A 17,421-nucleotide genomic window follows, 5' to 3' on the forward strand; every position below is an offset into this window, starting at 1 on the left:
TTGGTGACCTTGGATATATATATTATTTAATCCAAATCAGTCCGGGAGGGCGGCCTAAGCAATAGAGTGCTAAGGATGGGGGAGAGAGGGAGAGGGAGAGGGAGGGGGAGGGCAATAACACAATAATGAATAGTAGATTTATGTCATATCTATTCATAAAATAGACCTCCAATTTATAAGAATGGGTCTTTGTAAATTTACATATTTTACCTCTACAGTATATAGGTATGATGGAGGCATTCTAGTATGTACATGAGTTACATGTTGGACCCATGTGTGTGGTTGGACTGCTATGAGGTATGGCTGTTGTTAGGTTGGGCGGCTATTTGTTGAAGGTTGGCATCAACTATCTTGGAGTTGGAGTATTCGATTCGTTTCTCGATTCTTTTGAGTTGAAAGGCAATGGGTTCATTCGAGCTAGTCTGTTTAGATAGATTCCTCAGGACTGATCTACTTCTCATCTATCTAAGATGCACTGTCTTCTTGGTACGTGGGATTGCAGTCTTGGGTCGTCCTAGGTAGACCCTGTGGGGCCACGTCTCCTCCTCTGCCATCCACGAGATGTCATTGTGAGTCGTGCTGACTTATTTGGGATGTATATATTAAATTTTCCTGGTTATCCTGTTCCTTTATAGCGATAGCTGTGATAAGAACAAGAGAACTAATTTTTGAAACAATTTCTGACATTCATGACTATTAATACGTAATAATTAATCACTTCTTGAGTTTCGTGCCAAAGTCGTAATAAAGTTGATGTGGACACTTATTTGAATTTTCTTCCAAATTCACCTACCATTTCCTTAGTGGTGTTGAGCATAGAAAGGGGAAGTTTCTGAATTCTGCTGACGAGGAGGCTCAGCATTGGTATTCCTTGCTACGAAGAAGAAGGCGAGATCTAGCTCGAAGATTGAGTACCCTTGGAAGCGCACCATACCTGAGTTGAGGGCTCATAACCTTGTAGTTGAAGTAGGGTAGTCTGAATCGAATAATGACCACTCCGCGGAAGTTTTTTTGATGGCGGAGAGTGGCTTCCAAGTGAAGAAACATTGAGTGACAGATAGAAACCGTACGAAAGATGGTCAGATGGGCCAATAGCTCTTCCTCCGACCTTTCCATAGTTGAGAGAGGGACTGATTCAAGAAATTGCTCTTGAACTCTTTCTTCCATTTGGCGAATGAGCGGGGAGTTTCTTTCAACCCTTCGGTGACTAGTGCCTCTCAGGCCGCCTCTCCACATCCACCAATGGGGAGAGAGGTCGGAGAAGAAATGTTCTCATTCGCCACTTTTGAACTGGACCGGTATGGATCCATCTTCAGGCGAGGGGACCAAGAATCCTCCCCTTATTGAGCTAGGGGATCTTAAAATCGACATTGAGACTGAATACAAATCTGTTGAGGATCCTATGTGCTTTGGAGGGCCGCCTGCAATGAAACAACGTAACCGAAGGAGAACCAACATTCCGACACTATCTGCTTTGGCTCAGGTTTTTCTTCCTCGCGAGGGAGACCTCCTTTGTGGCATGTGGCTAGGGCTGCTGGAGGAAGAGTTAGTTGCGATCTAGACTTGTGAATCTGCTCTTCAAGAGGAGGTGAAATCTCTAAAGATTGAATTAGTCGTTAGCCGGGAGGAAGTTTTGGTCTCTCGTCTTCATGTTGAAATGAATATAGTGGAAAATGTTAGGATGGGGGTGAGTTGATGTTTAAGCGGTTGTCCCAGTTGGGATATGGCCCGGCCGAGGCAGCGATTGACAATTTTTTTGAATTTTTTTTTCAGAGTGAATAATTGTATGCAGCCGAAACAAAGGTAATATATTTTAGTTCATGAATTAATTTATATATATATGCTTCATTTTGTTGTTTTGTGTCTATGTGTCCCTGTTTTCATGTGTTTTTATTGATTCTTCGATATGCCCGTTTGATTTAACACTTGTCTTGTACTTTGATGTGATGAAAATACTGTGTTGCCCCTAAATTTTTTGGCTCCTTCTTTATGTTATAAGTAGATGGAATGGGTGTCTATCTCCTCATGCTATCATTTACCTTTCTTTCGTGTGACTCCCTTCTTCTCCCATTTGTCACACCATGGCTCCTATACACTCTACTAAACTCTTCGGCATGATCTATTTTGGTGTTTCATCAATCATCTCATAAAGATAGGTGGCAACCTTGTTTAAGTCTTTTACTTTTAGGTTAGACGTCATGCTCATCATTGATGTCAAAGGGGAAAGGTTGGCAGAAAAGTATGGTGACAACTTGGTCATTTACATCGACCAATTCAGATACTGGTTGAGTTTGACATTCTGTTGTGAGATGAGCTCCATCTTCAAAAGCAACAACATCATCTCTGCTCAAGTCACACTGAACTCCATTGTAATAATAATGATCTTTGTCATTTATCTCCGATGAATTGAAATTTCTTGGTCAATTGAGTTGTTCTTCTAATTCTTTGGCTTCAAGTTTGACTAGGATGTTTATGTGAAGCTCTCGTCCAACCATAAGCTTCGGGTGGTATGGGTGGAGAACAAGGTGAAGGGCTGGCAGCCAAACTTTTTGATAACCACTTACCATCATATTTGGGGGAGTTACATCAGGTTGATTATCAAGGAAGTGGTGAGGCCAAAAATTATACCATAGCACATTTGTGCCTATGTCAGCAAGATCGAGAGGAATAAGCTCTCCGTACATCAATTTACTAGCTGAGATATCCTTGGCAGGGTCCTCTGGCCCGGAACCTTTGGGGACATAACCGAGAACTTTTGGGAATAGTTCGATTAAAAAAAGAAAAAAGAGTGGTTGGGGCAGCGACAGGGGTCAGGGAAAGGAGACCCATGGAAAAGAAAACCCTGGGGAGATATGACCCAATTGTCCGACTGAGGAAATTCTCGGGAAAGCTCGATGCCGATAGAAAAAAATTACCTCTTTTTTGCTCTTATTTCTTCCTTTTACTTATATTTTTTTTAACGTTTAAGCGGGTGCAGGGACCTTAGGTGTTACCTTAAAGGCTCCATCTAAAATTTGAAGTTTCAGGAGTCGACATCCAAAGAGGAGATTTCCTCAAGTCAATCGGTCGAGAAGAAGAGGAATACAAGCGTCACCTACATCGACCCGAGGGAATGGGTTGTCACGCAACGCGTGACTCTCTTTTGGGTTATTCCTTCTCTTGGAGGAGACGTGGGCTCTGAGGTTGAACTTCTGTAGAGGGTTGATCGGAACTTGAAGGGGAAGTCGCCTGTGGAGGAGGATTCAACGTTGTGATGCAGTTGAACATTCTGAACTAAGTCTTGGCATGTCTGTCCTACTCGGACTTATGCAAGACTTTTGACTGTTTTAGAGCCTTGACCCTCTCCATCTCCCACTACCAAGCAAAAGCCTTGATGCACGAGGAGTAGAAAAAGAAAGCAGCGACCCAAATGGTTACTGAAATATTTGTGGGTAAGAGGATGGAAAAACTACAGCTTCTACACCTGCAAAAGAAATTAAAAGACTCAACTCAGGTGTAGGAGGTTAAAGCCAAGGAATAAGACCAAATCATTGCCACCTTGACTGCTAGAAAAAAAGAGTTGGAAGCCCATGTGTCATAAATGATCCCTACAGGTGACCACATGGTGGGGCTCTCGGACCAGATCCAAGTAGGTCTCACTATTGTCGTCGAGCGTTTCGTAAAGTCTGGCCCGGTAAACTCGAAGTGGGGTAATACGACAACTTAGTGTCCTTCTTTGTGGATTCAGATGATGATGAGGTGGACGAGCCTGGAGGAGACGAAACCGATAACGATGTCGGACCTACAACTGTTGAAGATCTTGTATATATATTATTTTTATTTCTACTATTTTGAAAAATTTTTGACATCGTCTGGCCATGTTGAGCCGACGAGCATTAATATGCATAAAAACTCTGTATATATTTTTAAGAAAATGAATGGGAATTCTTCTAGCATTTTATTCATTCTTCATCTTGTTTGCCTTTTTCTGTTTCTATGGGTTGCACTTCCCTGATAGAAAAATTTATGGGTGTTCAAACGATTGGTTTAGGTAGGTTATGGGCTTAGAGGCGTGACCGATTATCTTTTAATTATGCTTTTAGTCGCATCGTTTTGACTTCCGACTGTGGCTTTTGAAGACTGTGGCTTTTGAATTTAGGTAAGATCGAGTTAACGCGCTTCTACGGTCTTATCGGTTTTTAATTCACTCTAAGACAGTGATCTTAGCACCGCAGCTAGTAGTCTCCCACATTCAGGCTAGGCTAGGCGAATTTGGGGTCGTTGTATGTCATACTTCGATTTGTGCTCAGCAATACGATCATGGTGTCATGGCTGACAATCTTCATCAATAATGGGAGGCCTGTGGATCTTGACGCCTTGGTCAACTGATCTTTGATTTGTACTCAGTCGGGCGATCTCGACACCACGACTGACAATCTTCAGCATTTACGTGAGGACATATGATCTTGGTTCCACAGCCTGCCTCCCTCTGACTTGTGCTCAGCAGACGATCTTGGCACCACGACTTGTAGTATTTAGCTTTTAGATGAGACTAGGCGATCTTGGTGTCACGGTCTGTCACTCTTTGATTTGTGCTCAGTTAGGCAATCTTGGCACCACTACTGACAGTCTTTAGCATTTATACGAGGCCTGAAAATCTTGGTGTCACAGTCCACCAATCTTCGATTTGTTTTCAATTGGATAATCTTGGCGCCATGACTGTCATACTTAAACATTTAGGCGAGTTGGGCAATCTTAGCACCACAGTGTCCCGCGTCTTCGAGTTGTGCTCAACTAGGCGATCTTGTCGTGAGGGACAGTATTCAGCATTTAGGAGACGTCGGGCGATCTTGACGCCACAGTCTACCGCTCTTTAATTTGTGCTCAACCAGGCGATCTTGGCTCCGCGCTTGACAATATTCAGCATTTAGGCAAGGCTAGGTGATATTGGGGCTACGGTATGTTGCTCTTCAGTTTGTGCACATCTGGGTTATCTTGGTGCCACGGATGACAATCTTCATCATTTAGACAAGGTTTGGTGACCTTGGCAATCAGTCTGCCGATCTTTGATTTGTGCTCGGTTGGACGATCTTGGCATTACGACTGAAAGTCTTCAACATTTAGGTGAGGCCAAGCAAACTTGGTGTCACGGCTACAACACTTCAATTTGTGCTCATTCAGGCGATATTGGGGCCACGACTAGCAATCTTCAGTTTTTTGGCGAGGTCAAGCAATCTTGGTGCAACGGTCTGTCGCTCTTCAATTTGTGCTCAGTCTAGCGAACTTAGCCACGACTGACAATCTTCAGCATTTAAACGAGGTCGAGCGATCTTGACACAATGGTCTACCACTCTTCAACTGATGGCCAGTTAGGCGATATTGGAGCCATGATTGATACTCTTCAGCATTTAAGAGAGGTCGGGTGATCATAAAGCCACAATTTGCCGCTCTTTGATTTGTGCTTAGCAAGGCAATTTTGGAGCCACGACTAGTAATTTTTGACAATTAGGAGAGGATGGGCTTTCCTACTGCCATGGTATGTCGTTCTTTAATTTCTCAAGTCTCTGGTCAGACATACTTTTGATTTCCTTTTTCTTCCAATTTCCAAAGCGTTCTTCTAAGTTGAAAGTTTTGAATCTTCGGTTAATATGGTGCTCGATAATTTCATGCATGTTTTTAGTAGAAGAGAGTTTCATTATGCAAAACAAAGTGAGAAAATATATACATTATTATTTTTATTCATGATTGGCCTTATGAAATATATAGTGGAATTCACGAAAAAAATTACTTGAGATCATCCCCACTCCAAGTCTGGGGGACCTCATTCCCCATATGGTTCATTAGCTTTTATGCCTAGGGTGTCGTCCGATGGTCTATTATGTAGGGCCCATTCCACTTCTGGTCCAGCTTTCTTACTGCTTGTCCTCACATTGTGGGATCAACCTTCTTTGGCACCTCTGGGAGAGAAGACCCTTTCTCGAGCATGCCAGGTATAATATATGGTGGCTCTCCTCTTAACCTCTTTCAGTCGCAGGGCCTATTGTGATCAATCTTATCCTGGAACGATGAGCATCATTCCTTAGTTGTTTGCTTCTAGCAATTCCATGAGATTTTCTTCGTTGAACGACGCAACTGTGAGGACTCTGTTTCTGTGATGGTTGTACTTGACCAGAAGCATGACTTCCTTTTCAAGAGATAGTATGAATAGAGTTTGGTCGGTTGTAGTTGACAGGTTGTGCGGATAGCCCACAACACAGACGAAGGCACCTCGGTCCAATTGCCTTTTGCACCCTCCACCTTTTTTCTCGATGAGTTCAGGATGATATTATTGGCTGCCTTAGCCTGGCCATTGATTCACGAGTGACGAGCCAACATGAATTAGAGACATATTCCTTAGCTTTGGCAAAAGTTCCAAATTTTATTATCTGTGAACTGTGTCCTATTATCTGTGATGATAATAAGTTGTAGGTTGTAGCGTCAAATCAAGTTGGCTCAGATGACGTCCACATTGATCCAAGCGAGGGATTTTCCCTCAATCCATTTTGAAAAGTAATCCACTGTGACTAGGAGAAAACGTTGATGTCCTTTGGAAGGTGGGAATAGTCCTAAAATGTCCAGACCCCAAACATTAAATGGTCAAGGTCTAGTGATCGATTGCAACTTATAAGCCAAATAATGCTGTAACGGACCATATTTCTGGCAATATTCATACCTCTTGAATAAGGCTTCAACGTCCTTCCGTAACATTGACTAAAAATATCAATGTCACTGAATTCCAAGTGTCAATTTCTTTCCTCTGAAATGGTTCCCGCATTTTCTAGAGTGAAACTCACAGAGGATGTCGTCTATCACATTTTTCCTTACGCACTTCAGGTACACTGACATTTGATGATTTTCTGAAGAGCACCCCCCTCCCAAAATCAGCTAATACTGCATGACTTTGCACTTGAATCTTCTAGGATTTGTGACTTCTTTCGAGACATTCCTTATTTCTAAGTACTTGATGTATGGGTCCATCTAACTTTTTACCTGCTCACCCTCCATTGTCATAGCCTCGGGCTCCTCGATGACTGGTCAACGGAGTATTTATGGCTCTTCATTTTCCAAGTGGACAAATCATGATAGCAATTCAAACACATGATTTTCTTCTCTATCGATGTGTTCGATCAGGAACTGTGTAAATTTTTGAAACTCCACCTTAGCTTTGCTAAGGTATTTCACTATCAATTTGTCTCTGGCCTCAAATTCCCCATTTATTTGGTTTACCACAAGTTGTGAGTTTGACTTCACAATGAGGATCCAAGCACTCATTTAGTAGGTCAGTGCAACCCAAAAATCAAAGCTTTTTATTCGGCCTAGTTATTTGTCACCTTAATTTCTATTGGAATGGTACACGTGTTCTCCTATGGGGTTCTCAGAGTGAGCCCAAGCACCGCTCAGGTCCTGTTTGAGGCATAATCAATGTATATGATCCACTATGTCACTCACTTTAACTTTCTTCAGCTAGATTCCCTTGCTCCGAGAAGTTTGCCTAAAAATTTGCAATCGCCCGAGCTTTTATGTTTGTCTGAGGAACATAAGTGATATCAAATTCACTTAGTTCTACTCCTAGAGAACACGGCTGGTGTAGTAGATCGGGAATTGCTTTTCCGACTCATCCCGAGCCAACCCACAATTGATTTCCTTAGCTCTCAGACCCAAGTATAGAAAGAGCTCTTCGTTTGGCTTTAAGCTTTGCATGAGTAGTGGTGAAACTAAACCATCCTTAAGGCTCTGGAAAGCATTCTGACACTCATCTGTCCACTTAAAACTTTCAGCTTAGAGCTGAGACCCTACCGATTAATTTTTTATCACCTTGGATATTTCGTGGGGTTGGTATGTCAATCAGTGCTTGGATGTTGTCGGGTTTCACTTTTATGTTCTCAGGGGTTAGAAGGAAACCTATGAACTTGCCGGTTGTGGGGGGTTCAACTTCATATTTAATTTTCTTATAGCTTGGAAAGTTTTTTTTAGGTCTTTTATGTGTTGTTCTGTTGTTTGACTTTTCATGAGGACGTCATTGATGTATAACTCAATAGTTTTACTTTCTGATTCTTAAGAATTACATCCATTGAATTATGGTATATGACCCCAACATTCTTATGCTTGAAGAGCATTACTTCATAACATAACACTCCCTCGACAGTAAAGAATGTGCTTTTTTCCACTTCCGCTAGGTGCATCATGATCTGGTGATATCCAGAGAAAGCATCCATAAAGCACATCAAAGATGAGCCTACGTTTGCATGCACCAAGGCGTCAATCCTCAAAAGCAGGTAGAAATCATTCAGGCATGCGGCGTTTAAATTGGTGAAGTCAATATATATCTTCCACTTCCCATTGACCTTCCGGACCATGATGACATTTGAAAGCCAAGTGGGGTACTGAACCTCTCGGATGTACCTTGTCTCTTGCAGCTTCAACATCTACTCATTAATAGGCCCAACTAGCACGGTGATTGAGTTCCTTGCTTTCTACTTAATCGACCAAACTGGGGAGATTAGACTCAATATGTGGCAGGCAACCTCAACGATTATCTCAGGCATCTCCGTGGTGTACAAGGCAAAGACATTGCAGGTGGTCCCTAAGTGTTTGAATTATATGCTCCGGAATTCTGCATCAAAACTATCATTTATTAAGAAAGCTTTATCGGGTTTGTCCTCATCGACTATGACCTCCTTGGTGGCTTCACTGGTCTTGAGGTTGCCCTCCTTCTAGTTTTGTAAGTCAAGCGGCTCCTGATCCATGCTTTTGACCGCCCGAAGGTAGCAAACTCAGGACCACTCCAAATCTCCCTTGACAGTGATTATTTCACCAACTTCTGGGAACTTGATTGCAACGTGGTAGGTAGACACAACGACTCTGAAGCGGTTTAGCAGTGAGCGACCAAAAATGGCATTATAGGTTTGGGGCAAATACACGATCAGGAAATCTTTTGTCTTAGTGTACTGCTTCTTTGCTTTGCTCTAGGTGATCACCAATGACATTATGTCTAATGCTTCCTTTCATTCCCGTGAAAAACAAAAAAAATAAGCCAGTCTGCGCTACCAACCTGTCGGCTCGGAGACTAAGCTTGTTGAATACTGACTTGAACAAAATGTTCACGGAGCCGCCGATGTCTATAAGGGAACTCTCAACTTGAAAATTACTAATTATCCCCATAACGACTATAGCTTCATTGTAGGGGTTCCAACTTTGGGGAAGATCATCGTTTGTGAACATGATGGACCTCCTCCCCTTTGCATAGATGCGAGGTTGCCCAACTTGTTTGTCCTAATCCTCTTCTAAGAGCTTCATCGAAGGGCAACTGTACCTCTAAGGATAGTTGGGACCACCGTTAATTAGTTATGAAGAATTAAGACCTCATCTAGCCCAAGATGTGAAGAATTAAGTTACCGTTAATTAGTTATGAAGAATTAAGTTACAGTTAAATAAGTTATGAAGAATTAAGACCTTCATTTCCTACCGTTAATTAGGTTATGAAGCCACAACCCTGAGTCTTTCCTCTACACAACCAATTTCTTAGCAAATTACCATAAAAGCTTCAGTACGTTAGATTGCTTACAAACAAGTCAGATCCTAATCTCAGGGCCACCTTTATTCTCGTATATATAAAAATATTTTTAGAAAAGATTAAAATTTACCCAATTTATATGTATTTACATATCTAACACAATACATTTTGCTTTTTACATTTGTACCACCCAAATCTTTCACATCAACTCTAAAATACTATTACTTTAACCTTTAAAAACTGAAATACATCTTTTCAACCATAAATAAAGTGACATATATGTCAAAAAGCAAATTTCGATGCTAGATATGTAAATACATAAGAACTGAGTGGTAAGTAAGTAAATCTTCCTAAAATTTATTAACATCCATAATTTGATTAAAAAAAAAAGAATATAAAATCAAAATTAAGTTGAACTCCACAAACCCTTCAAATTTAAAAATTTCACATAAAAAATAAAATTTTCTAAAACATTTTTTCAACCTACAAACAAGAAAATAAGCCCCAACCCCTATTCTCATGAATTAGCTAAAAAAGAATACAAGACATTGCACACAAACTGAAGATAACTACAAAACAGTAATGGTCCAAAAACACAAGGCTTTACTTACACAAGCTTCTAGATATATTAAACAACTCGTGGAAAACAATAACAGCATTTCAACCTCATCTAGCCCAAGATACTGCTTCAATTTCATCCCTGGCAGATTTGTATAATTCGAGCCTCTTCGCACACTGCACTCTGCGTTCCATCAACGCCGGATCCTCGTCCAACAGCAGCCCAAGCTGCTTACCCTGCAGAGAATATGCACATTGGACCGAATATGAGCATTCATGAACATTGACATATCTTATGTATTTGCATATCTTATATGAGCATTCATGAACATATGGACATAATTCTTATGTATTTACATATCTTATGCCTAAATTTTCATATTTAGGTACATAGCACTTTCATGCTTTAAAATTTTGTATGAGAAGATGTATTTCACTTTTAAAAAGTGCTAATAGTGCAATTTTTTTTATGCGATTTTAAAGATTTGAGGACCGGGTGTGTAAATATGAAAGTTTAGATGTGAAATGTAAATACATAAGAAATGTGTGCTATGAATGTAAATGTCCCAAAAATTTTATATAAATTATTAAAAAAATACATGAAATGTATGAATTTGCATGTGTGGACGCACAAACAAGCATATAGAATCAAGTAATTATTGAGCTGAATAGGATCAATTAAGAACCATGTTTTTTTAACAACCCTAAATACCAGACGAGGAATACCTCTTTCCGCCCGACTTGTGTGTAAAAAAGATTGAGCAAAGATCGCTTAGCTTCTCGGACTTGGCAATGGACTGCAGCCTTTGGGATGGTGAGCCTTAGCGTTTCAGATACCATTGATATATACGAGGATACATTCGAGGCAATCCTCCTGAAATGTCCTTCTGAGTATCGATCCACCGTCGTGTTAGCAGGATTGCCTCCTTTCTCGACTTCCTGCGGGAGGTTGCGGAAGAATTCGACGGTTAAATAAGATGCCTCCATGTCAACCAGACGAGCTACAGTCTTTTTGCCATCTTCCCTGAATCTCTCCAATGATTGATAGGATGCAGCTGCTATTTCAGATTGGAGAGTTGGAAACCTTTTCAGCTCCTGATTGTAAGGCCGCGGGGAAAAGAGTCAGCTAAAGACACACCAACTCGACCCAAACTTAATTTGAAAAATGGAGGTTCCAATAAATTTTGGGGTGGGTTCGAGTTAGAATTTCTAACTCATTATTTAACTTTTCGGGTCATATTCGAGTTGACCACCAACCCAAACTTGACCCGAAAATGACTCTCTAACCCAAAATTAATTCGAAATCGAACCGTTGCCCAAAATTGACCCAAAATTTTACTAAACTGACCCAAATAATTGTTATGACTTGCGTTAAACAGATTAGGTTTGGGTCAACTGGTGGAAAGTGGATCGGGTTCAGGTTGGACATTCTGACCCATTTAAAATTTTAGGTTCGGGTCAAACAGTTTTAGGTCAGGTCAATTTTGGACAAGCCTGAACTCAACACGCAAACCCGATTGACACCCTAAAGAGTGCTATCGCATAGTTTAGGTAGCCTTAAAGCTGGTTATGAAACTCATACCTGAGTCTCACCTATAGATTTCCTCACCAACTCTTTTAAAACCAAATGAACCTGCAATTAAATTTTGAAAAGAAAACATAAAGGTTGAAAAGTTGAAGAGGAAAGTGCAGGGTTGGGATGGCTTACAGCATCCACAGATGCTTCAGCCGGACCTCTGAAGTAGCTAAGAGCTCCTTCGATGAGCCGGCGATAGCCTTGTTCGGGAGCGATCAGATGAGGCTGATACCCATCTGCTTCTGAGACAATTTTCCTAACATTCTGCACGGAGAGATGCCTGTCGAATGGGAGCTTCTTCAAAGCAGTAGGGAGCTGATTGTCAAAAACACCATAGATTCGATCTCCACCTGGACGCCTGCAATAAGTGTGGAGTAGCAAACAAATCTTAATAAACAGAAAGTGAATGGAAGCTAAATATGATGCCAAAATAGACACAAAGAGGCAACATTTTACTAAAAAAGAAAGCCAAGGAAAATGTAAAACTAGTTTATCTTGTTAATCTAGCATCTTCATGAAATATAACTACATTTTGGCGGTCATATTATCATGTTACACAAATATTTGGCATGCAAACAAAGAAATAAGCTTGTTCATATCAGCGGCTTGTTCTTTACCCTCCATCTAGATGCTCTTTGAATATCTTTTCAAAAGCTCGACAGAGTTCCAATATAGTGTATAACTGAGCCTGAAATAGCATTTCAGTCAAATAATTAGAACCAGAAGATACCATGCATACTAAAGTGTCAAAATGGTCCCCGACTCTTTGGAGGGGGTTTACTCTAGTGCCCAAGTCTTTAAAAATGTCAATGTAGTCCCAAAGTTTTTAAAAGTGTAAAAATGGTCCCATACTCTTTGCAGGGGTCATTTTAGTGCCAAAATCTTTAAAAATTTCAACGTGGAAATAGTCTTTTGGGGGACCATTGCAGCCCATATTAAAAGAGTCTTGAGACTAACTTGATATTTTTATAGACTCTGGGACAAAAATGACCTCATATAAATAGTCAAGGGACTAATTTGACACTTCACTAATTAACGTAAATCAAGAAACATTCAACATTCTTTATGTTCTCACCCCTGCATCAACAGCAATAGGCCGACCAAGATGATCCATCTCTGATTCCAGCTCATCAATGGTCTTACTTATCAAAGATGTAATGCTTGGAATTCGAGCTCTGATTACAGACTCTAAATGCTGAAAACATACATTTGCCAAACTGACCATGGCTTATAAAATCCTACAAGAACTAAGAAGATAAAAGTTTTAGATAACAAAACCTTTGAAAGAAGTTTAGCAAGATATTCTGATCCCATTTTACTGGCTAAATGAGAATAATCTGGACTAGTTGCAAAATATTCTCTTTCTTTATGTCTGGCAGCTATCATATCAATATTCTTATTTATATCTGCCTGTGAGCGATTAACAATTCCAACCCAAGGATGTTGCAGTTTGTAAGATCTTCCTTCCAGAACCTGGAGAAAACGTTCAAGGATGAGTAACTTCAGCAAGAAACTGAAGGGATTAAAGGCAACAGTGAGAATACGTGCATGTTTACAAATAATGCTGTATATTAAAGAGGGCGTTTGGGATCACTTTTGTTTTTTTTTCCTATTTTTTTTTTTTTACTTTGTTTTGTCTATGTTTTGATTTGAAACAAAACATGTTTGGCTATTTGATTAAAGTATAATTGTTTTCAAAAACATTCAAACACGTAAAAGTTATTTTGAGTCTTTTCAAAATCTTGTTTTGTTTATAGAAAAAAAAAATAAAACATGTGAAAAACACACTAACCAAACATGTTTTTAAGTAAACAGAAAGAAAAAAAAATCCCAAACAAGCCCTTTACAAGTGAAGGTATAGCTCACATCAAGTGCATTTGTTCCTTTATCCATCAAATCCAGCTTTGTTAATACTCCAAATGTCCTTTCACCTAACAAATTGTAAAAAGGAATAAATAATTTCAATGAATAGAAAAAAACTCTTATCTAGAAATAAAGTTCATGCAAAAGATTTTAGATGCTGGAATTGCAACAAACCTGAAGGATCCACTTCCCTAGCAAGTTTAATAGCATCTGATGTTGCAATATCTTGATTGGCAGGAGAAATTGCCAAAATAATACAGTTGGGCTGCAAAAAACAAATCACGGCTTGAACAATAAGAAGTACACGCCACAACATGAAGAAAAAGCGACTGCTGTAACATCAATTTTTCTATATTTTAAGCCGTGGTAGAGGCATATGCAGCTCCCAGACTAAAGATAAGAAATAAATCAAGGGCATCAAACAACAAGAAAAAATGTCAAGGGCATTAATCAAGCAAATCTGCACAAAATAGCATTCAACATTTTGTTCATAATATTATTTAGAGGACAGAATGCATAATATAAAAATCTTAAAAACTACTAAACGAAACAGATGCTACATTCCATGGTGTCATTCTCAAAGCTAAATACCTTCTCAACATATGTGCGGACCATATTTTCAATATCCTGAACAATACTATCAGGCTGTCCCTCTGTGCAAAGAAACATTATGTCAGTTACAATCCACTCTTGTCAGGCTAGCATACACCTTAAAACAAATATAAGGCGGACTTACATGCATACCACTCAATTCTTATGTATTTGAATATCTAACAGCTAAACTTCAATTTTTACATGTATGCCGCCTTATATATGCATCAAAAGGAGTATTTCACTTTTTAAAAGTTAAAATAGTGGTATTTTTTATTTGATAAGTAAGATCGGGATGATAAAAATGTAAAAACTAAATTTTAGGTGTTATATATGTAAATACATTAGAATTGGATGTATGTAAATGTCCCCCAAATAGAACAAAAACAAACTGCAGCAATAATGACAGTTTTCATCGTAAAGAAAAGAGAAGTTAAATTATAATACCTACAGCAACCTTAGTCAGACCAGGTAGATCAATCAGCGTCAAATTGACAACTGCGAGATGCCACAAAAAAAAAAAAAAAAAAAAAAAAAAGGGGGATTGGGGTCAAAGAAACGTAAAATTCAATTCTCAATGCAACAGATAGCAGAAAACAGAATCAAGTGAAAGTTAGCATGGGAAAATCGAACACAGAGGTCAGAGATTTCAGCTGGCAGAGAAAGTTCCCTAATGTTTTACAAGAAGAAAAAAACAAGTATAAGAATTGCCAAATCATAAGAATGCATATCCTATATTGCTGAGAGTAAAAAAATAAATAGAAGCAAAAAGAAGCATGTTTAATGCTTTAAATTAAGGAAAAAAATAGATTGATGCAAAAGATAAAGTTTAATATATGCCCTGAATTGACATGGTTTAATACCATAATGCCATATAATATGAACATACCAGGAATGGTCCAGTTCTGAAAATTCAATGTACCATCAACATAGAGTGATCGTTGAAAATGTAATATCATAAATTTTAAAGAGGTGATTAGAAAGCCATACCATTAGGGGAAAAAATACTGAGATGGATGGGAACAGGTGAAATTTGTTTAGTTCTCCCGGTTAATCTCTCAGTGTCATCAGAAATTTCCTTGCGCACCAAACCTACAAAAGTATTCGCATTAATATAAAGATGTGCTCACTAATCTCATCAAAGAAAATAATATACACAACTACGATGCATCCAACAAGAATTCAACTTGATCATCCAAGCATATTAATTCCATCCTTAATAATTATTATTCATTTCAAAAACTTTTTAGTTACGCCAAACAAATGGAAGCTCTAGACATGGAAAAATAAATCAATTGCCACAAAAAACATCATATTCATAACTATATGATGTAGAAAGTCCTCAGGTCTATTTTTCAAAAGACCATAATTACACAATCACTCAGTCTTTATTTGATGGAAACCTAAAAATATGAGAAATCCATACCTAACGATCATTTAATGATTGCATAAATAAAAAGACATTGAAAATTTTAAAACCAATAAAAACACAAATCATCTAGAATTCACATTGCAATCAGGAAACCCTTTATAGTCTTTAATATTAAGCTTGAACAAAAATCAACTCGAGGTTAAATGAATTAAACTTGAACACAAATCTTCTCAAAGGTTAAATGAATTAAACTTGAACACAATACAACTTGTTTATTCACGTTCAAAAACTTATTTGTTGTTTATCAGATAGCTTTTTAAAAACTTTAATATTAGGGTCAATGGTAGCTTGTACATTGATCAATTAGTTTTATTTAAATGAATTGTTTAATTATTTATTTGATATTAATATATTATTCATTTATTTATTAACTAGGTTATTTTTTGTCCCATTTATCCATTTTTTACATATCATTCTCACTTATATCACTTTCAATCCCTTTAATTTGGTTGCCCGAGCCCATGAGAGATGCGTCTATGTGACCGCATCACTAGGATTACAATGAGAATCAAAGCCTTCAAAGCTAAAACACATCTTCTCCTTCTTATATTACCTGGTGTCGACATGTCGACTTAGCCTGCGCGCATATTTTCCAACACTTTCCAAGTTCATTGAATAGCTTGCTCATTTAGAAAAATAAAATTAGTTATTAATATAATAATCACACGGGAATTCATTTGATACTTGCTCATTTTTTAACTTGTTTATTAACACATGTAAATATTCGTAAGATTAATTTAAACAAGCCAAACTTGACGCTAGATAATTTTAAAGAAGCGAATAAGAAAAAATATGTGAAATCTTGGCTCGATATCATTCCAAACTTGAACAGCTTATGGTTTAACCAAGCCAAGTACGAGCTCAAAAACCTCTCAAAAAATAATCAGAATAGCCAATTCACAAAAAGCAAAAAAACAACCATTTTCAAACGAAAAAAATGCATCCGCTAAAAAGAAAAAAAGGAAAAAAAATCTAAAAACATTATGTATATAACGCACTGAAATCTGTGAATTTCCTCTTGGGTAAGTGAAGGAACTCGGCGTACTCCGGCTGCCCATCCTCCGTCTTTTGCAGCTGGAGCACCAACGGCCGCCTTGTCACAATCCCTGCATGCAATAGAAGTAAACGAAAGAGTCTATTGCCCTAAACTTTGCTAAAAGAACGTCGAAGCAGATATTCAAAAATGAAAAAATCACACATGCAATGGCAAGTGCCGATCTAACCAGATCCACGGGGAAGAAAATCTCGCCCAACGATGCTCTCCAGGACCGACGATTTTCCCGAGCTCTGCACCACATCCGCGCCAAAATGCACGTCAGTCGACCGTAAAAGGACAAAAATTCTGCAAATAAATCTTAAAAAATCCAATAAAGAGAGAAATAAGACGGACAGACGAGGAAGGGGGTACCTGTCCACCGACGACGGCGACGGATGGAAGAGCTTCCCAGAGAGTAGGCAATGCACTATCAGCGCCACCGTGGTCACCCAGAACAGTGCACGCTCTCTGGATCCTGTTCACCATTCCGATCAAGCTCTCCATGGTCGCCATCTTCGAAACCCTGACCTAATTTCGATCCAAAGGAATAAGAAAAAGGAGGAGGGACAAGGGTTTCTGTGAGAAAGCTCGAACTCGGAGGAAATGACACTCCACCGTGAGTGTCTCCACTCGAATTCTCGTTTTATTAATTCCCATTCTACCCTCACGCACTCAGGATGTTCTTTAGAGCGGGTCCAATCACGACTCACGTGAGCGTATATTACTTTTTATTTTTTTTTTAATAATTGGGTGTATAATATCTGAGTATCGAGAAATTATTGCATGGGGTCCGATCCTAATCGTAGATTACGATGATCAACGATCAGAATATA

At 39.0% G+C, this 17,421-nt stretch overlaps 1 protein-coding gene across 1 annotated transcript; it reads right to left on the reverse strand.

The window, feature by feature from the left end:
* Nucleotides 1-10,030: 10,030 nt before the first annotated feature.
* Nucleotides 10,031-17,212, reverse strand: LOC110020749 (dynamin-related protein 1E-like). Its single transcript, XM_020718956.1, has 15 exons — nucleotides 16,961-17,212; nucleotides 16,776-16,839; nucleotides 16,551-16,658; nucleotides 15,111-15,212; nucleotides 14,568-14,618; nucleotides 14,121-14,182; nucleotides 13,704-13,794; nucleotides 13,533-13,597; nucleotides 12,945-13,139; nucleotides 12,742-12,861; nucleotides 12,284-12,354; nucleotides 11,799-12,024; nucleotides 11,673-11,723; nucleotides 10,817-11,185; nucleotides 10,031-10,327 (listed from the first exon to the last, which is right to left on the reverse strand). The coding sequence occupies exons 1-15, from the start codon at nucleotides 17,099-17,101 to the stop codon at nucleotides 10,199-10,201; spliced, it is 1,845 nt and encodes a 614-aa protein (XP_020574615.1). The 5' UTR covers nucleotides 17,102-17,212; the 3' UTR covers nucleotides 10,031-10,198.
* Between the last annotated feature and the right edge of the window lie 209 nt (nucleotides 17,213-17,421).

Source organism: Phalaenopsis equestris, unplaced genomic scaffold (assembly GCF_001263595.1).
Source record: "Phalaenopsis equestris unplaced genomic scaffold, ASM126359v1 Scaffold000107, whole genome shotgun sequence".
NCBI lineage: Eukaryota > Viridiplantae > Streptophyta > Magnoliopsida > Asparagales > Orchidaceae > Phalaenopsis > Phalaenopsis equestris.